This window comes from Pleurodeles waltl, chromosome 2_1 (genome assembly GCF_031143425.1).
Source record: "Pleurodeles waltl isolate 20211129_DDA chromosome 2_1, aPleWal1.hap1.20221129, whole genome shotgun sequence".
NCBI classification, from domain to species: domain Eukaryota; kingdom Metazoa; phylum Chordata; class Amphibia; order Caudata; family Salamandridae; genus Pleurodeles; species Pleurodeles waltl.
In genome coordinates this window covers 46,303,768-46,325,643 of record NC_090438.1, presented here as the reverse complement: position 1 = coordinate 46,325,643, position 21,876 = coordinate 46,303,768, and the positions used below count along the sequence as shown (strand labels likewise).

General features: G+C 44.6%; 1 protein-coding gene across 3 annotated transcripts in view; it reads left to right on the top strand.

Annotated features, from left to right (window-relative positions):
- GDPD2 (glycerophosphodiester phosphodiesterase domain containing 2) overlaps positions 1–5,620 on the top strand; it is a 358,729-nt gene extending 353,109 nt beyond the window's left edge. For all 3 annotated transcript variants that reach the window (XM_069209649.1, XM_069209631.1, XM_069209641.1), the window contains exon 16: positions 1,224–5,620. In XM_069209649.1, coding sequence (XP_069065750.1) covers positions 1,224–1,273 — 50 coding nt within the window. In that variant the 3' untranslated portion in view covers positions 1,274–5,620. The remainder of the gene's footprint in view (positions 1–1,223) is intronic.
- Positions 5,621–21,876: the final 16,256 nt, after the last annotated feature.

Sequence of the window (21,876 nt, the reverse complement as noted above, 5' to 3'; positions counted from 1 at the left end):
GGTGTGTAAGTTGTTGTATGAGTGTGTTACTAGGTGATAAATTGCATGTGCGGGTGTGTCAGTGAGTGTGCGTGACTCTGGGTGCCTGACTGGGTAGGAGTGTTTGTATGCGTCTCTCAGTGGGTGCTCCTGTGTGTGTCTCACTGGGCGTGTGAGTGGTTGTACAGATATGTTAGACGAGTAAGTGGTTGTGGATTTTTGTAATTGGTTCTATAGGTGTATCACTTTGAGGAGTGGGTGTGTGAGTGGCTGTATGAGTGGTTGTGAGGACGATATCATCACTGATGTCACTGACCACGTAATGAGTAATTTGTGAGGTCATAAGCAGTCCATTGCAGGGGCACAAGTTATGGTTAGGTGAGCTAACTTTAACTGCTGAATTTCTATGGTTTTGTACTTTTGAAATGTCAGCCTAACTATAACGTCCCTTTAACCTTTTTATATATATATATATATATATATATATATATATATATATACACACACATAGAGCGAGAGAGAAACCATATGTTACAGTGACATGATAGTTAAGTATGGTAATAAGATCTTGGCTAACTGCAAGTCGCAGCCGGGTAGAGCTGGACCGGCTACGGGGCCACCTGGCACGATGGCTGTAGTGTCCTGCTGGACACGTTCTAGTGTTTTGCCGGCTACGGGCTGGCCTTACATCTACACCCCACACCCACCCAACACAGGGTGCCGGGCGAACGTGGCCAGTTGCTAGCACCATGCCACTGTGTCTGCGTCACGTTATTTTCTAGTATGAGGGCCTAGGGCCCCCAACACTACAATGGCTAGTGGCCCTGTTTAGCCTGGTTCTCTCCCTTTGCTGCCACCTCACTCTACATCTTTGGTTGCTTAACTAGGCTGACGTTTGGGAGTGGGAGGTTCTGGCTTGTTATGCTGCTGATATTTCAGTTGCATCAGTGGAGAAGCAAGCATCAGAAATGCTAGTGGTAGGCTATGGGAGGCATGTTTAAAAGATGGCTGAGAGGGGGAGAGGTCTTAGCAGCACAAAGGTGAAGTGAAGGTGCAAAGGTGTATCCCTGGTGCAGTGGATGGTGGTGCTGCTGGTGTGATGAGTAGATTGCAAATGGAGACAATGTTGTGACTGTGTGTGTATATGTGACCTGTGTGCACAAGCTTGATCAATAGGCAGTGCCATTTGGATGAGCATTTCATTGATACAGGTGTACTTTATCATATGTTTTCTCTTCCTGAAGGTGCTGAGACCGCTGTCCTACTGACACAAATTCACAACATCGCTGCGTAATTCTGGAGGAGCCTTCATCATCGAACCTTCTAGCCACTTGTGCAGTCGTTCTGTGGAGTGATCTGCGCTAGAGACATTTTCATTTGGGTGCATCTTGGTGCTGGCTTCACCGTCGCCTACTGAGTTGTTATTAATCAGCAGACTTCATAATGGTTTTCTTGTCAGCAGAGATTTCTGGGGGTTGTAGTTGTACAATTCCTAGTGCACCCTGGGTTTAAGAAGACACAGGACCAGGCAGGAATTTGTCTGGGACCAATGGCTCTACGGTCTTCCAAGCAGCGGTCCTCTTTCTAGCTCTTTGGGTGGTGGACACACCTGTGTTGTACAACCGAGAACCGTAAGCGGACATTTATCTGTATTTATGTATTCTAAGAGGTGATACTTCTGGGTTGGGGACTTATACAGCTGAATTGTTTAAACATTATTTACAACTGTTGCATGGCAGGACTCCATATACCACTCCCTCCTTTACATGCACTTTATATAAAACACACCTATGGATCAATTTTTGGGGCAGACCTATGTCAGGGATCATGAGGAACCTTGCACTGACCTTTCTTGCACTGATTTTCAGAACCGTGGGCAGAACCGTGGGTAGAACAGCGGGTTTCGGAAAGTGGTATAAATCAGTGCCAAAGATCCTGTTGACTGGGTGCAAACTCCCAAACTCATTATAAGAGCAGCAATCTTACTAGAAGCCACATCTGGGTTTTGTTGAGGTTTGAGTACTTAGTGTGCACTGACTACAGGAATCAGTGTTTGCCACTGTTTGGGGTACATATGGGGTCCTAGGGTAGACTTTGGGTGGGTGTGGAGGTGCCAGTGGATTATGGCGGCTGCATGATGGGTAGGCGCCTGAAGTGGGTAGATATTGATAATGATGGCTGCTTTATGGGTAGGCACCTGAAGTGGGTAGATATTGATAATGATGGCTGCATTATGGGTAGGCGCCTGAAGTGGGTAGATATTGATAATGATGGCTGCATTATGGGTAGGCGCCTGAAGTGGGTAGATATTGATAATGATGGCTGCATGATGGGTAGGCGACTGAAGTGAGTAGATATTGATAATGATGGGTAGTCACCTGAAGTGGGTAGATATTGATAATGATGGCTGCATGATGGGTAGGCGGCTGAAGTGGGTAGATATTAAAGGGTTCGAAGAGTGCATCTTCATGTTACTGCAGAGCATGATCAATCGAACCATCTGTGGTACACTCGACGATGAGGGAAGATGCCGCTCAGCTGTACAAATGTTTGGATCTGTGTATGAGCAGTTGTGTTTGTGAATTTGTGTTTGTAGTATGGTGTATGTGTAATTGGAATTGTAAGTGGCTGCCCGTAAGAAGTTGGGTGGTTAAATCTTGAAGTAAGTCTGTGTGTTTCTGAAAATAGGACTGGATAGCTGATAGGCTAAACATATTATCACCTATTATTTGTACGCCTGATGGATTTCATTTTAGAAGAATGGAATGGTGGCGGTCTGGAGGAAGTGATCACCTGGTTGGATGACAAACGGATGGTTGTATGGAAAGCTTGATCATATGGTGGGTGGGTGCAAATGACGGGTACGTGATATGCACATTTATTTCCAGAAGTGGAGGGGAGAGAAATACAGACCATTGATACCTTGAACAGGCACTACTGTGGATAGAAAAACTGCTGAATGATTGAATGACTTTCTCCCAGCACAAGTCCCCACTCTTTTTATAGATACCGCATAGGGTGCATTTAATGGTTATTGCTAATGTTCTAAGCGTGAAGCATGTGTGCAAATGCAATTTTGACCCGCCGTGGTCTAGCTCTTGCATTGTATGATTTAATGCCTGTTTGGTGATAGGGTGGGAATAATGGGGGTGCATCTCTGGTATCCCCTTTTTTTGTAGTTCAGCAGAGCTGCTGCAAATATGGGAGTGTTTTTGCATGGACTTAACTGCCTAACTTTGGGAATAGGATTTTTAGTGTTAAGGTTGGCTTGGGGGGGTGTGTCGGAGGAAAAGGGATTTTCCAAAATGTCTTTCCACTAGGATGTGTATGCTTCATTGTGTTGGTCTTTCCCCTTTTTCCCCTCTGGCAGGGTGGAATCAGTCATGGTTTATCAGAGACAGACCTTGAGATCCGCAGCAGAGTGGCTTTTTCTTAGTTCAAGGGCATCCCCAAAGAGTACAGGGACACCGGGTATTGTGGGATCCCTCATGTTGAATGGTAACTTAAAGTAGTAAATCCAAGGATGTTTAAGGAAAAAGGGATTTAATTATTGGACTGTTGCTAAAGAGTGTTGGTAATTGGGCGGGGATGTCAGAGATCAGAGTAAATTGTTAGTTAAAACTGCAAACGTATTTGAGATCCTATTAAGTAAATCCCACTACGTTCCCATTCCAAGCACTCCTGCTAGCTGTGGATGGAGAGAGCTGAACCTCAGTCTTTGTTCACCATCATGGGTATTCTGTGTGGCCTATAATAACAAGTATTAGACAAGCATTAAGGGGGGTGCAGTTATCCAGGAAGAACATTTACATTGCCAGTGTTAACGTATGCCCAAGAACAATGTTGATTCCATAACCAGTTGGCAACTTGTTCAATACAAGCAAAGGAGGTGCTCGGTAGGACTCCTAGTTAAGGTTGCATGCTATGTTTGTGCTATTGATGAGGTTATAGCCAGCTGGAGGGATTCTTAAGAGCTTGGTAGGTGGTCCACGTTGCAAAATTATAATACGATATCTTGTTGGCATCTGAATCATGGCAAGACCACTTACAGGGCTTATTCTATCATTAAAATAGCCCGCACAGGTGATGTTTTCTGCTGAGGTGCATTTAGTACAGCATTTATGCCCCTTCAGTCTCCATCAGTTGTGCAATCAGATGGTCTTTTGAGGGCTTGCATGGTACAGCAGATAGGTTATCACTCAGGATATCGACCGAGAGCAGTTAGACAATTAGTCATGGGCACTTCAGTAATGCATTACGCAGTCCCTCAAAGCTTACTGAGTAGAGCTACTCGGCTGCAGCAGAGCAGGTCAACGGCATCAAAGGTAAAAGAGTAAAATTGTACGCAGAGGTCAATCCAATGCAACGATCATGCTATCCATCAATCCTCGTCCAGTGGAAGAGTAAGTCAATCCATTGAGGACTGTCCTGTTTAGAAGCCAGAGTACACTATCCATGTCATCCACTATCATGGGCTATCCAGTACAGAAACTAGACTCTCATCGAAGGCTGCTAGAAAAGCAGTTTCACTATTCGATGGCTATTCAGTTGACAAGACCAATTATTTATCGTGGGATAACCAGTAAAGCAGTCCTGCTGTTTATCCTGGGCCATCCATTGACCCATTAGAATACCTGCTGACCGCTGTGTAGAAGATTAGTTGGATGTCCATTACTGTCCTTCACATAGAGACTGTCCAATGAGGGCAGATTTGAAGGGCACCCAGACTGTCGATTGAGGTTCACCCGTACAGCACTTAATCTGACTCCCTCATCGCACAGTTTACACAACCATTGTACGAAGTTACCCTCAACGGATAGCCATCATCAGTATCCATTTTGTATCGCAGATAGACTGTCACCCAATGACGCGCCACTGCAGCAGTTAAATATGTATCGATGGTCGCCTGTAAGAGCAGACTATCCATAGATGTCCTTTAAGGAGAGAAGTTACGCTCATCACTGACAGACATTCACTAGAGCACTTCGACAATACGTCTGTGACCATTCAGCCACCATCAAGGAGGTGAAACTCTGCATCCTCAGGGAGTCTCAGCCACAAGTATTAGTCGGATATCATTCTTTACAGTATCCCTCTTTGATAAACCCTGCACCAAGAACTTTGTTGGAAATATATTTATGCTTTTCCACTCGGCGTATGCCATTTTCGCTCCTTCCTTTAGCTCTATGTGTCTCGCTCTCTCTTCCTTTAGCTCTATGCGTCTCGCTCTCTCTTCCTTTAGCTCTATGCGTCTCACTCTCTCTTCCTTTTCATTCTTCACCAATCCCCTCCATGGATGCTCCTTTCTGCCTCTTGTAGGTGGTCCGGCCCATCTTTGTCTTCATTGTGCTCTATATCTCCCACCTTCTGGCTTCGGTCTGGCACCACCTCCTTTGAGTTTACCCTAACTCACCTTTCCTTACCCATCACTTGACCTATCCTTCTCTTTACCTCTGTAATCGTTTCTGCAAAGCTTCCCCATCTCTTCTTTAGTCTATTTTCATGTTTTCCCCTCATGCTGTGTCTGCTGCTGTACCTGACAGGAGTAGTGTTGATACACTGATTGTCTTCCTGAATGTTCTTTTCCATTTGTACAATGCAATAAACATTGATGCTCTTAATAAAGGGCCCTGGTTCCTTCCCTGTGGTTTGAAACTCTTCTCTCTGGGGATGACTTGCTGCTTTGTGTTTCTCAAGCTGTAGTACATTTGCTGACTGCACACACCAGCTTAGGTACAGGAAGGGGAGAGAATCACTGAAGGAGTGTGGGGTGGAGGTCCTCTCACAAACAAGAAAATAATGAAAAACGAGGAGGGCCCAGAAGGGTACCACGCGGAAGAGAAACAAGAAAACGGGGATCCTCAAAAAAAGTTGCAGAGGATTTGTTCAACATAAATAGTATTTACCAGCATAGGTCCAACAACCTGGGAACAGCATTTATTTGAAAAGAATGAAAGATGTATTTTTGGGGAGAAAGTTTCACTAGGGTAGGTTTTAGTACATTATTCAATAATCATGTACCACCAACGAGGAGTACCACAGAAGGAGCTTCCTCATATAGCATATAAAGTGTCCTCAAGAGAAGAAATGTTTGCAGTGAATAGAAAACAGTAATAAGAAAGCTGTAGAAAAAGGTAAGTGTCATTGGTGTCCAAGGAGTTAACGATGGAGTGAACTGGCAGGAAATGTACTTGTTACAATATAATATGAAGCAGTTGACAGATGAGACCAGATAGACTAGGATGTCCCATGTAACACTTATCAGAGAAGCCAGTGACATGGGATCCTGTGTGCACAGCTGATGCCAGACAGGACATCCCAAATAGTCCTTGAATACACACATAGTTTGCTGGGTGCAGACCATATCTGCCTTTATACCAGCTGAGGGACTTGCAGTATCTCTGAAACCATGAAAAGGAAGCTGGCTTACATCTGGGGAGGGGGGTCTGAAGGTGCAGATTAGAAGTCACAGAAGCAAAAAGAACAGATGATGGATGGAATGCTGAACAAATCAAACATTCATCCCCAGTCACAGATCTGGGTCTGGGTTAAATCCATTGTTTTCCTGCTCACCATGCCATTCCAGGTTGAACCCAGCCATATGCATATCAGTCTTGACCCTGCACACTATGGGAACAGTCCAGCCCGAACTGCCAGGCCAGGTCCTCCCTGTACCCGGAAACAAGTATCCTGGGACCGGGTTCGGGTTATCACCTCTCATCAGCCAGGCTAGCTTGAATCCAGTGGTGCAGTAAGCCGGAACCCACGTCTGGGCATACCCTTCCCACTTAGTATGACCAATGCAAAAAGAACAGTCGATGGACTGAATGTGAAGCATTCAAACATTCACCTTAAGCCACAGATCTGGGTTTAGTTCATCGTTTTATGCTCACCACGTCACCCCAGTTTGGACCCAACCAAGTCACAGAAGAGCAGCACATGGTGGGGTTCACTCACAGGACAATGTTTGCTCAATAGATGAAGGTCACTGGGGTGGCCATCATGGGCGTCCAAGTCAGGTACATCCTTTCTTGCTTTGAACATGGAAAAGTTTCTTGTTCCACACACATCGTGGCCCTCTGCAGATGTCACTGACTCTTTTGTTTCATTAGAATCCAAGGGACACCTTCAAACTGTGTTGTCATTTTTTGTACTGAAAGTCTTTTTGAATGATGACCGGTTTGTCAATTCCAATTGCTAACTGGTGTGCTCATTGTCATGATTCCCTGAGTGGTCCAATTTTTGTTATTGTGGATGGAAGGCACCCTTCAGTGTTGGGGATGGTGTTGTGTACTGCTCGGCCATACAGCCTGGAAGCAGGGGCACAATGTGTGGTGCACTTGGGGTGTGTACATGCACAGAAGTTATGGTTAGACCACTCAGGATTCTGTTGGTATTGCACCATGCTTGCATTAGTTTTGAGAGTCAGCATAGAGTTTTCCACCTCTCCATTGCTTGCGGTCTGCGAGGAGTGATTATGCAGTGGCAGATGTTTATATTCTGTAGATATTCGAAACTCAATACTATTATCTGTCCTAACTTCCTGAGGTAGTGGTCCAGATTTTCTCTACTTAAGGCACTGTGTTCATGGGGAGCAGAGACAGTTTTGTGTTTGTAGGGTGTAGTGTTGTTGGCTTCAGAGAAAAACAGTGTTTAATTTGAGCCGGTGGTTTCCGGTGCTTGGCACCAGCACTTAATTCTTAGCATCAGTGCTTGTGACAGTCTGCCACATGGTGGGTGTTCGCCAAATCTGGAAATGAGCACAACAATAGCTGTTTATTAATTTAATATAAATTCACAATAACTACCTTATAGGTTTGGGGGCCTTGAATAGCATGAATCGTCACACATGGAGGAGTGTGATGCTTAGTAGTTATGCTGGTGCTGTAATTGGCAGGGGCAATGTATGGTACAAGCTGCAGTGTGCTGCGGACAAGGGCCCTGGCACTTATTGTTTTACAAATTAACCACTGGAGAAAAGACTTCTAGGTCTTGCGTTGGGCTACTGTAATCGTGGCCTGCAGGCACTCCTCTTTCTTTGTGGCTTCAGAGCTCTCTGGGAGCTTGAGCGCTCGGTCCAGCTCCTCTGGGTACAAGGTGGTGTGCTTAGCTCCTTCCACCTGGTGGTTTTCTCCCAGAGTGGTTGCCCATGGGTACTGCGAGAAGTAGCCAGCTGGGCTATAAGCTCCAGGTCAATGCACCATTTCTGATTCACATATGTACAGTTACTTGCCCAATTTCTGATGCCCAATTTCTGATTCAAGTGGAAGGTGAAGAGCTATGCTAGGAGCAGGGATATGAGTGGCTCATGGACTCTGACACAAAACCTGAAGCCAAACAGGTGTGTTTGGAAATGTTGACATCCCTGTTTTATGACTACATCTTCATGTTGTTGAAAGTATCTCATTTTCATTCACTGCTCGACTGGAGATTGCCATTGGGTCCAGTCACCTCAGCCCAAAGCCCTCAGGGACAAGTAGCTACCACAGGTTGACTTGCTTTCCTGATGTCACAGTGGTTCATGGTGGTGTCTTGGCATGAGGCATCCAGAGGGTTTCGTCGTTGGTAGGTTTTCCTATGGTACCTTGGATTTGGTGCTAATCCTTCAGGGCTTCAATCAATCAATCAATCAATAAATCAATTATTTGTATTGACAACTTCTCACCTGTGGGGTCTCAAGGTGCTGGTGAGGGGGCGCTGATCAGTCGAACAACCGGGTCTTGAAGTTCTTCTTGAACTGATTCAGCGAGGGGGACTGCTTGAGATGGAGTGGCAGCGTGTTCCATGTCTGCGCGGTGAGGTAGTAGAAGGGTCTACCTCCTGCTGTGTTCTTCCTAATTCCAGGGGTGGCGGCAAGGGCCAGTTGAGCAGAGTGGAGTTGTCTGGAGGGGGAGTAGAAGGAAAGGCAGTGATTGAGGCAGGCTGGTCCGATGTTGTGCAGGGTCTTGTAAGCATGTGTCAGGAGTTTGAAGGTGATGCGTTTGTTTATGGGGAGCCAGTGCAGGTTTCTCAGGTGGGAGGAGATGTGGTTGTGGTGGGGGATGTCCAGGATGAGTCTGGCCACTGCGTTCTATATTCTCTAGTCTTGTTTGAAGTTTCTTTAGGATGCCGACATAGTGTGTGTTGCTGTAGTCAAGTTTGATGCTGACGAGTGCATGGGTGACTGTCCTTGTTTCAATGGGGATCTGCTTGAAGATCTTCCGGAGCAGGTGAAGTGTGTGGAAGCACGACAATGAGACAGTATTGACTTGGTGGGCCATGGACAGCCAGGAGTCCAAGATGATGCCCAGGTTACGTGTGAGGTCAGTGGGGGCAGGGGCATTTCAAAGGGCTGTTGGCCACCAGGAGTCATCCCAGGCGGTGGGTGTGGGACCCAGGATGAGGATCTCTGTCTTGTCCGAGTTGAGCTTGAGGCAGCTGTCCTTCATCCAGTCGGCGGCTGCTCTCATTCCGTTGTGGAAGTTGCTCTTGGCTGTTGATGGTTCGTCAGTGAGGGACCTGTGTGTTGTCGGCGTAGGAGACGATGTTGAGGCCATGGAGTCTGACGAGCTTGGTGAGCGGGGCATGTAGATAATAAGGAGGGCTTAGTGAGTGTGGCAAGGTTAGGCAAGAACCAGCCACAGAAGACAGGACTGTGGCGGTCTGATCTGATGCTTGAGTGCGTCAAGCTTCCCTTATTTTATTTTCACAGTTTCATTTAGCGTGAACATGGTCCAGGGGCATCAGAACACTTTCCAGGAGCCAACCCAGAGTCTCTTGGGAGAAGCTGACACTTCCTTTTGAGATGGGTGGTCTTGCCGCTCCTGACCTAGAGCTTTATTATTGTTGCGCACAAGCACAGTTTGCATATTACTGGATTCGCCCTGAGCAATATCTGCCGCACCTTGCACCTGAAAGTGAGGCGGTTTGGACTGACGCGTTACCGCACACCCTTGGGAATCTATTGCGCACTGGTACACGTGAAATGACCACAGTGGGGAGTACGGCCAGAGCCGGGACGGCCCTATTGCGCCGAACTGGGATAAAGGAGATTTATGCTCCTGGGATGCAGGTGCTCGCTACTGCAGAAGAGGGGATGTATAAGCATAGACGGCTGAGGGAATTTCTAATAGACGCATACCTTTCCCTATTAGGAGACCGGTTTGTAGAAGGGAGGCTAATCTCCATAGAAGGGGCACTTGGGGAGAAGGCGGATAGTGCGCTACACCGATTATATGTTATGAGAATCAGAGCGATGCTTCGCTCCTGAATCACCGACCTCCCGGCCACTCCAAGGGTCCGTCAGGCGATGGAAGTGCTATGGAGTGCACAATCACCACATAAGCTCATCTCTAAACTCTGTAGAAGTGTGCAAGAACACCAGAGCACCCTTGCGGCGTCTTCTAAAGTAAAATGGGAAATTGATGTTTGGGAAGCCATCTCTAAGGCAAAATGGAAAAAATGCTGCACACATATGAGGGTACTATCCCCGAACTATCGGCTGAGGCTTATTCATTTTAAATTCATACACTGCTTATATTACACTCCCAGAGGTCTTTATGATATGGGATTGCGCGCAGATGCTAATTGTGAAAGATGCTGCGCGCCAGATGCTGGCTTCTTGCACTTGGCATGGAACTGTGGCGAAGTGTATAACTTTTGGCTAGAGGTATGGTCTGCGATTGCGCACATGACTGGGGTAGACTTACCTTTTCCCCCCGTGGTGGCGCTGCTTGGTATGATAGAAGAGGTTCTATTGGCACTAAGGAGACTGGTTGGCCTACTATTACTTTTGGCCAAGCGCAGAGTGGCGATGTGTTGGGGGCGCGGCCGGGCCCCGCTTAGAACTGACTGGCTTAATGATGCTGTATTCTGCCAGGAGCAATTAACCATTTATTGGGAGCTGGCCCCTGCAGGTTCACGTCCAAAAGATATCTGGGCTCCCCTGCGTCCATTCCTGGTAGCCTAGCATAGGAGAACGGTGCGCTCTCACTGACCGGCCACATTAACTAGACGTCATGGTTAGAGCTGCTGCATGTGTTTGTTTTTGGAGTTGTATGAATGCCCCCCCCCCCTCTTTTTCACACCCCTGCAATTTTATTGGTATATTGCAACATAGTTGTATTGGCCCTGTAGGTATAACTTCAGTGAAATGCGAGATTGAATATGTGCACCCGAATCTCGATTCAGGGACGGGTATGTTCTACTGCTGATGGGTATGCAACTGTTTGATTTCTGCGCTCCTTTCAAGAACAGCCCCAAAGTCTACGGGTGAATATGCCTGTCGATTGATCTCACTCAAGATTATGCGCCAGTTTACTGGCTTGACAGTGGTGCCTTAATGCTGGGCATTGATTGTATTTTTGTTTGTATATTTAATTAAAAAAAATATATTTTTTAAAAGAACACCTTCCAGGAGAAAGTCTAAACAATCATCAAAAACAAATATACAAACAAGCACTGAAAGCGTTACATGACCTGGGGGATTTTACTACTAAAACTAGAGGAACAGATTCAGAGAATGATCAGAAGCAAACCAAAGAAAAGCAGTGCGCAAGGGAGAGGAGAGGCAAGGGTTAGACCCAATAACCTAAAGGACAAAATGACGAGCATAACTTTAACCACACTGTCTTTCAAAGATGAGGATTTTGAGCTACTTTTTAAAGAATGAGTGACAGCTGGTTGTGTGGAGGACTGGAGGAAAGGAGTTACAGAATGTAGTTGCTCTTCAAGAGAAAGATTAATTCATATAGCACTGGTGTTTGAATATGGTGCAGCTATAAGAGAATGGATTCTGCATTTCTCAAACCCCGATAAACACTGGATAGTCATATCTTCAGGTTTCCAGAGAAGTAGATTGGAGAAGATTCCTGCAGGGCTTTGTGTGCAATGGTGGCAGTTTTGATTTTTGTTCTAGTTTCAATGGGGATCCATTGAAGGGTTAGCAGGATGAGTGGGATACAGTCAAATATTTTGTATGCTGTAACAAAGCAAGTCTCCCCTTATAGAACTGCTGTGAGGGGGCCAGGTGATCTTAAGGAAGTCTAGAGAGGAGCACGTTCCCATAGTCCAGTCTTGAAAGAACCAGTGCGTGGGATACTGATTTTTAATTCTGTTCTAGGTTGAAATATCTAATGGCTCGGAGAAGCCTTAGCTGGATCCTGACGTTCTTGACCATGCCAATTTGCCTCTGAAGGTTAAGCCGGCTATCAAAGATGAAGCCGAAAAAACTTGCCATTTTCAACAATGGCCAATTTGCAGTCCATTGCTGTGAAGGATTTCACCCACTTGTGCACAGGGAGGTTGGATGTCTTTGGAGAGATTGGCAGGAATTCTGTTTTAGCAGGGTTAGGATTGACATGGTGGGTAGAGATCACATCTGAGTTGTAGCCAGAGTGCTGGGGAGAATGAGAATGTCATCCGGGTTAGGATTTTCAGATAGACAAGAGTATTGTCTGCATATATGTGGTGAAGAAACCCAGAACTACTGAGACCCTCACCTAGTGCTCCTAGATAAAAGTTGAATAGGGATGGTGAGACAAAGCTTCCAATTTCTTGTGAACAGTTTGTACGAAAGTACCCTCTTTCTGGCATGGTTAAACCCATTTTGTGCCTGTTGTCAGTGTGTTGGACTGTGTTCACTGGGATCCTGCTAACCAGGACCCCAGTGCCTGTGCTCACTCCCTTTAAATTTTGTTGCTTGGACCACTCACACCCCACGTTTGGCATTCTGGTGCCCCCTTGTAAGTCCCTAGTATATGGTACCCAGGGCATTGGGGCACCAGGGGTTCCACCTGGGCTGCAGCATGTATTATGCCACCCATGGGGAGCCCATGCAAAGTGTATCTGCAGGCCTGCCATTGCTGCCTGCGTGAAAGGGTGCATGCAGGTTTACCACTAAAGATCACTTCACCAGGTCACTGTAAGTCACCCTTATAGTAGGTCCTCCTAACCCAGAGGGCAGGGTGCAGGTACCTGTGTGTGAGGGCACCCCTGCATGACCAGAGGTACCCCCACGAACTCCAGTTCCATTTTCATAGACTTTGTGAGAGCAGGGATGCCATTTTACACGTGTACTGGACATTGGTCAGTACCGATGTCCAGCTACATAAATGTAACTCTGAACCTAGGCATGTTTGTCATCAAACATATGGGACTCATACCCCAATACTGTTGCCAGTGTTGGAGTTATGATTCCATGCACTCTGGGGGCTCCTTAGAGGACCCCCAGCATTGCTCCTATCAGCTTTCTTGGGGTTTCCAGGCACCCCAAGCTGCTGCCAACCCTCAGACAGGTTTCTGCCCTCCAGCTTGAACAGCTCAATCCCAGGAAGGCAGAAGAAGGATTTCCTTTGGGAGAGGGAGCTAACACCCTCTCCCTTTGGAAATAGGTGTTGCATGGCTTGGATGGGTAGCCTCCCCAAGCCACTGGTATGCTTTGAAGGGCACATTCGGTGCCCTCCATGCATAAACCAGTCTGCAGTGGTTCAGGGACCTCGAGTCCCTGCTCTGGAGCGAAACTGGACAATGGAAAGGGGAGTGACTACTCCCCTTTCCAGCATCATCAAAGCGGAAGTGCCCAGAAGTCCTCCAGAGGGTCCCTTGATTCTGCCGTTTTGAATCCAAGGTGGGCAGAGGCCTCTGTTAGCATCTGAGTGGCCAGGTCAGGCAGCTGACGTCAGAGCCCCCTCCTGATAGGTGGTCCCCCTTTATGGGCTATTTAGGTTCTCCTTCTTGGGTGGGTCCTCAGATTCAGCTTGCAAGATTCCAGCAGGACTCCTATGCAACCTCTCCTTCGACTTCTGTCCACTGGAACTGCGACTGGACCCTCCAGGAACTGACAAGCTGCATCCACAATGAACACTCTGCTTGCAACATAGTTTCCATGGCTCCTTCCAGCTTCTGCAACATTTCCCTGTCTGTGCATCCACTGAGGGTGGCAAGTCTTCAGCCTGCACGAGAAGGAAGAAGGAATCGCCCTTGGAGTGAAGGAGTCACTCCCCTGCATCCGCAGGCACCAACTGCAATGACGACTGGCTGCATGGATCTCCTCTCATCCTTAGCATGGATCCTGCATCACGGGTGGTGGTCTGGAGTGGTCCCCCCGGTCCTCTCTACCAGCTATCCAACTTTGGTGAAGGTAAGCCCTTGCCTTCCCACGCAGGACAGTACCCCTGTGCACCACGTCTCTTGCAGCTACCAAGGCTTGTTGGCATCTTTTCCAAGGGATCTTGAGGTGCGTATAGCCCCAGCCCCCAGCACTCCTCTACTTGCTTCGCCTGCAGCGTGGGACCGTTCTTCAGTTGCACTGCGTCGTCTCCTCTACTACTCCTGGTTCCTCTTCCAGTGGGTCTCCTGTGGGGGGGGGAGGTTCCTTTTCTTCTGTGGATTCTATGCCTTGCTGAGGGTTCCCCCAGGACTGCACCACATGGGTTGAGTCCTCCTGTACCTTGCTGGTCCCCGGCAGCTCCTCTTTTCGTCACTGCGACTTCGGACTCTGCCAAGGTTTGTTGGTGGCTTTTCCACACCACAGACAGTTTGCAGTCTTCCATCTGGTGTGGGACATGAACTGCATCCTCTAGGAACTCCTCACCGACTCCAGAGCTGCATTGCTGACCATCTTCTTCCTACCCTCGACCAACTCCTGCAACCACGGACGGGTGGGTAGTGGCTCCTGCCACCACCGGACACTCCTGCGACTTCTGGACTTGGTCCCCTTCTTTTTTCGGGTCTTCCTCTTCAGGAATCCACCACTGGTTTCTTGCAGTCTTGTCTGGGTGTTGCAATATCCTTATTTTCCCTCCTTTTAGTGGTTTGGGGGAAATCCAGCAGCTTACTCCTTTCTTCCTGGTCACTGGGGGGCACTCTGGTACTTACCTTTGGAGTTTCCTAGTTTCCCCAGCTCCCCTCTACAGATTCCACTTACCTAGGTGGGGGTCCGACATTCTCATTCCATTTTTTTAGTATATGGTTTGGGCTCCCCCTAGGGTCACAATTGTCTATTTGCTATTGTACTGTGTTCTACTGCTATTTATGCCTATTTCTGATTACTAGTGTGCATATTTAGTGTGTTTACTTGCCTCCTATTGGAGTATTGCTTATTGAGTGTTTTGGTACTGTACGACTGTAATAAAGAACCTTTATTTTAATAACACTGGGTGTTTTCTGTCATGTGTGTAAGTGCTGTGTGACTAAAGTGGTATTGCATAAGCTTTGCATGTCTCCTAGATAAGCCTTAGCTGCTCATCCACAGCTACCTCTAGAGAGCCTGGCTTCTAGACACTGACTACACTTCACTAATAGGGGATACCTGGACCTGGTATGAGGTGTAAGTACCATAGGTACCCACCACACACCAGGCCAGCTTCCTACACAATAGGAGAAAAACCAGGACAGCGCCCATCTGTTCTCTCGATGTGTTGATCAGACATAGTGCCTGACTGTATAGAAGGCACCCGAGTGATCCCAGAGCTACAAGTAAACAAGATTTGCTGGAGTCAAGGATACGAAGTGAGCTGTCCACAATTTGCAGGAGAGCAGTATCTGTGTTGTAACCTCTGGAAGGTGCTTAGAAGGCTATTAGCAATGATGTGAGGTGAGAGTTGGGTGGTTAGGCAGCTTTTCGATCACCCCTCTGAGAAGCGAAGGCTAGAGATAGGACAGAAGGTGTTCAGATCTGGGATCAATGATAGATGTGAGATTTGACCTGTTTTTAGACAGTCTGTGAAGACACCTTGCTCAAAAGATGAGTTTACCAAGGTGGGCTTTTTGTTTGTCTGTGCAGGCTGAACCTAGCTGGGGATGTGGGGTGCGTGGTGCAGAGCCTGCCTGGTCACATCAAGAGTCTATGGGTGTGCATAAGGCATAACAGACTGTCCAGGTCAGAGCCTTGCAGAAATAAATATTTAAGTGACGGGTCACTGCTGGAAAGTGTTGACCCTCAGGCAAGACCAAATGGTGACCACTAAATCACTGTCTGGAATTTCAGCACCTGTCGCCATCTGACAACGATTCAATGTCTCATAGATGAGCCCGGGCACCACACTGAAAGTGCTGCCTTGGCAGACACCCCCTTTAATGAGCCTATGAGAAACCTCCTGAACTCCGCAGGCTCATCCCCTTCAGCACCGAGCATGCACGGACATAGATTCAGTCTCGCTCTCAGAATCTTGGGTAGTGTATTTTCTGATAGTATAGCTTCCAGCAGCAGAAAATTGCTGTGTTCAAGAATCCAGCCCTGCCAAGTTTCCTAGATCCAGTCGTACCAAGTCCATTATTTTCTTTGAAATCTGAGGCTAGTATTCTTGTATATTTTGAGTATTTGCACAAAATATGGAGTTGCAAATATTGGGAGACAGAAATACAGGGAAAAAAATATTGTGACACAAAAATATTGTGATGCAGAAATATCATTGTCAAGAATATGATTTTTTCAGTGTCAGAGTCACCAGATCCTCGGGGTCTGTGCACGTTCCCAAAACTTCCACCACAAGACAGCTCCAATACTCTGATTAGAATTGTCACAGAGTCTAAGAAAGTCCAAGTGGGGAAAAGGGGATTAGGAAGGGAACAGCTGGGAATGAGACCTGTAGGAAGCAAAAAGGTTAAAACACACAATATCAAAATTATAACATATTAATCAGTACTAGGCTATGACTCTAAGCATCGTCATTCTGAAAACATGGACAACCTAAGCATAGACTTAAATAACTAGGCTTCAAGATGACTGAATACCTGTGAGGGAATCAAGAAAGGTTAAATGCAACTTTCAAATTCAAGTATTATCTTTTGCATGAGGATCAGGAAATAATCTGAATGATTTCTAAAACATCATATGAATTGTGTTTGAGAAACTTATTATGTACATACAACATTACATCTATAACTCTAGCATTTTTTTTGTTTTCACCAAATTGCTGGAACATGAATTGCGCACATTGCAGATTTTCACAAAAGGTTGTAAAATACCATGGGATGATTGTGCACCATGAATAACATAAATTAGACTCGAGAAATAAATCATGCGTCATGCCAACTCGAAAGCCACCATGTAAATGCCATCAAGTGGTAGCGCATAGTGAACACCGTGGTTTTAAACACAAGAAATGAATCGTGCGTATTGCCGATTCGAGCACCCCCAAGTAAATTCCATGAAATGGTAACGATCGCTGAATAGCATGAATGCAACACAAGTAATGAATCGCGCGTTCTGCCGATTCGAATGTCAGCCAATAAATGTCATGAAATGGTAACACACAACGATTATCATGAATTAGACACAAGAAAAGGAATCGCGCGACTTGCCGATTCAAATTTCACCATATGAATGTCAGGAAATGGTAGCGTACAATGAATAACATGAATTACACACAAGAAATGAATCGCGCGTCTTGACGATTCGAATCCCACCATCTAACTGCCAAGAAATGGTAGCGCACAATGAATATCAAGGGTTAAAGCACAAGGAACGAATCGCGTCTTTCCGATTCGAATGCCACCATGTAACTGCCAAGAAATGGTACCGCACAATGAATATCAAGGGTTAAAGCACGAGGAACAAATCTCGCATCTTGACGATTCAAATGCCACCATGTAACTACCAAGAAATGGTAGCGCACAATTAATATCAAGGGTTAAAGCACGAGAAATGAATTGCGTGTCTTGCCAATTCGAATATTAACATGTAAATGCCAGAAAAACCCAGAGCGCATTCACACACACAAGGTAAAATCTCTCAACATGAAAACTAGGCCCAAGAACTCGGATGTCTTCGAAAATGGGATCGGGGGCCCAGCCCGACCTACGTCTTAGTGCCCTGATCAGGGATCACCAATGTAAATGAAGGGCAAAGGCCTGGAAGATCAAAGTAGGAGCTCAGGAAGTTGCTGCTGCTCTGCACCGGGACCTCTGAATAGTGAGCACGTGGAGCTGGGCTGGCTCCCTTTTATAGAGTCTTAGCCCAGCCCACCAACCACACCCAGGCATGCTGCAGGGAAAGCTTATAGAAGGCCCTGGAAGGGGACCACACCCTGACACAGTCTGAAAGCCTGCAGCAGTACATTACATGTGAACAGTATTTATATGCATGCTGAACATAAGTCTTCAGGATTAAACTCTGCAATGCAAAAGGTTAAACAACATCATATCACACAATGCATAAATTATGTTAGCTTGAAATTGTTAGGTTTTTGCATTCTAGTCGCCCGTAGAGCGCGCACTGCCCTGATGTTGACATTCAGGTAATTAATATTGTTAATATTGTTTTCAATAACATAGTTGTAAAAATGGCTTTTTAATTTTAATTGTGTTTTAGTTAATATATTATTTTGTGTTACTTTTTGTATAATTATTACTTTTTTAAAGATAGTCTGTAATTTAAGTGATTTCGAATTTTTTGTTAAATTGCTAATAGTAATTCAGAGTGTAGCGGGTAATTGGGTTTGTAGGAAGATAGGGTAGGAAGTTAACTAAGTAATTATTAATTCATTAATTTTTAAGTAAGTTTGTGATTGATATTCATTTTGTATATTATGTAATACTGATTTATTTTAATTATATTTTAATTGTGGGTTGCTAGGTTTCTAGGGGTATAGGATGAAAAGTTAAGTAATCAACAAATAATAGTGTATAATGAAATATCTAATTGATTAACAATTATGTAAATTATGGTATACTTATTTATCTTAGTTATATTTTAAGTGTGGGTTGCTAGATTTGTAGGGGTTTGGGGTGACAAGTTAATTAAGTAATAATTAAATAACCATTGTTTTTCAATTGAAAATGAATACCATTATTTAGGAATTTTGTTAATTGATTTATTGCTTTTTCTTTTTTAATATATGTATTTTATTTTAATTAATGTTTATCTTAAGAGTTTTACATTTTTTCTAAATTATTAGAGTTATTGAAGTATTGAATGTGATTGAAGTAAAGCACTTTTCCTACTGTTGCACAGACTGGAGTGGGAATAGTAAATGTAACCCCTCCAAAGTCTAACACGTTCCTTACTGCTGCACCGACTGGAGTGGGAAGTGTAAATCTTACTCCAAAATCCAACACTTTCCCTACTGTAGCACAGACTGGAGTGGGAATGGTAAATTTAACCCCTACGAAGTTCAATGCTTTCCCTTCTGTTGCGTTGTTTGGAGTGGGAATAATGTACTTAATCCCTCCGAAGTCTTACATTTCTCTACTGTTGCATGAATGGAAGTGAAAATAGTATATCTAATATGCCCAGACTTCTAAATGTTTCCTAATATTAAATATATTTATTGTTAATATTTTTTTATAATTTTATTTTATAGTATTTATTTATATTTTTATTTTGTTTAATTGTGTATTTTTTTTTAAATATATATTTTTATGGGTAATTTATTTAATATTTTGGAATTGAAGTGTTAATATTTTTTATTTCATGTAAAAATGTGTGTGTGTGTATATATATATTATGAGCTTTTATAGTAGTAAATAGTAAATTTAAAGTATTACAAAATTAATATATTATAAAATTATTTTTAATAATGTTATATTATTATAAATATATATAAACCTACACATATATGTATGTGTGTTTAAGTATATATTTATTTATATATAGTATTAGATATTAGTGGTATCTATTTAACATATTAATGGTATGCATTACAATATTTAAGATTTACTAGCTTAAACTATATGTATATATATATATATATATATATATATATATATAAAGAAACAATATTTTGTATGTTTTTCAATGATATTAGTGTAAAACCGTATTTTTTCAATAATATTGTACTTACTATTGTAAGGATAGGGACACAATATTTTTGTAAACAATATTTTTGAGACGATATTTGTGTTATATGATTTTGTTGGTTTCAGTAGTGTCATGATCCATATTCTGCTATAAAACCAGGACTACAAGTCCTGTGATTCAAAGGAAAAAAACCTGGACTGGACCAGCTCATCAGGTGTTGACCTGGGAAACTTGTCTGCCATGCGGATCCCCCCCTCTGCATCAGTAATGGTTATTAGAATTGTTGGACTGTGTTTTGTTTTGGGACATGTACTCCTGTTATCCTGTGTAAGACAATTTACAACTTTATTGTCGAATTTTCAACCCAAGACTATGATTTCTGCCACTCTATGAACTTATATCCTATTGTATGCTTTTAAAGAGGTAAATTGCTGGTGTGTCTGGATTCCCAACCATACAGGTGTGCTTTTTGCTGCAGTGAGTAGTATTATAAATAGTGTGGGTGCGGTTAAAATTTCTTGGATATCTTTGTAGTGCTAAGAGGCTAAACTAAAGGCAATGTAGCGCTATACGTTTCCGCATCAACATAACATATCGTGCTGCATAGGTACTTTGTTTTGTGGTGTGAGACATCGTGCAGTAAGAGTGTATATGATGTGTTCCTATCACAGTGGACCTGCCTTGTACTGACCTGGAGACAAAAATAAATGTCACGCACATTCTACCATCTGTTTGAGGGACTGAGGGGTGAGGGTGGAGTTTTGGTTTAGAAGTCCTACAGTGCATGTGCCACCATTTCTCAAGGAACCTACCTCTTCAGCTTCATTATAGTAAACTCATCTTCTTCTGACAATGTACACAGAGGCGTTTAAATATGATAAATCCAGCTAGAAGTCAATTGAGCTCTGCACAGAGAAAGAGGAAGGAGAGGGTCAAGTGGGACTTGCCTGCATCAGGTATCCGTGTGGATGGCCAGGTGATGTGGTTACTTCCAGGTGAGGGGTTCCATGAGGGGAAGGATTCAGAAAAAACAGAACAGAATTATATCCTGATTACTATGAAATTCTGAAGAGAATTGGAACACACAACCTAAAGCATGTCTAAGAACCAAGTTATCCAGAAAAGAAACATGCAAATAGAGCTCACAAAATACTGCACATCATGGCTCACCTGATCTTAGAGCTGAAGTGATGGCTACACGAACCTTGAAGGAACACAAATATAAAGAAATGAATTCCAGAGGCTCAAGGGGAGAATCTTGCTGTAGTTGTCACGTACTGCGCTGGACTTCTCACCTCTGGATTTCGGATTGGCGAATACACCAAGTCTTCTACAGGTCCTGGATACTCCCAGATAAGGGTGACACCTTCTAGTAGCCACGGTGCCGCTTGACAGGCTACGCCAAAGCAGACCGTACCCTCCAGAAGGAGTCCCAGAGGGAAAAAACCCCAACACTGGGGAAAAAAACCTCTAACAGGAACTCCTGAAGGAAAACAAGAAAAAACAGGACTTGACAACAGGAAACAAAAATAGGCAGTATCCAGGGTAAAAGGCAGGAAAAAAGGAACAGGCAAAAATCTCCCAAGGCAAGAGCAGGAACAAGGAACAGGCAAAAATCTCCCAAGGCAAAAAAGCAGGAACAAAGAACAGGAGCGAACAGCACAACCAGAAGGAAGTGTTTGCAACGCAAGGAGGAACAAGACTGACTGACTTAAAAACTGAGGAAAGGGAAGTGACATCACAGGAAAGGGAAGTAACACTATCTTGGATTGGAAAAGCCCATAGACCAGTATAGGAAAAAGGAAGTAGTATAAAAGAAAAACAGAGCATGCTGGGACAAAAACACGAAGAAGACAAGATGGACACCACATGGATAGAGACAGGCAAAAGGACCAACAAAAAACCCACCACCAACAACAAAAGAAGAAAAAAGGCTACAAGTAAGTGTAGCGCGTCCGGAAGCTAAATATATGCTTCCCAGAAAGCATAGTCAAAAAACGCGGGGAACGGCGCTCCGAATATCGGTAGCGCGTTCCACCCGTGAGGACAGAAAGAGACGCAGTGTCAGAGAGCAGCATTACAGTAGGTCCCCTCCCTGACGCACCAGGTTTGTCAGGATGATTGTCAAAAAACAGGCGAACCAAACGGGGAGCATGGACGGAGGAAGCATCCTCCCA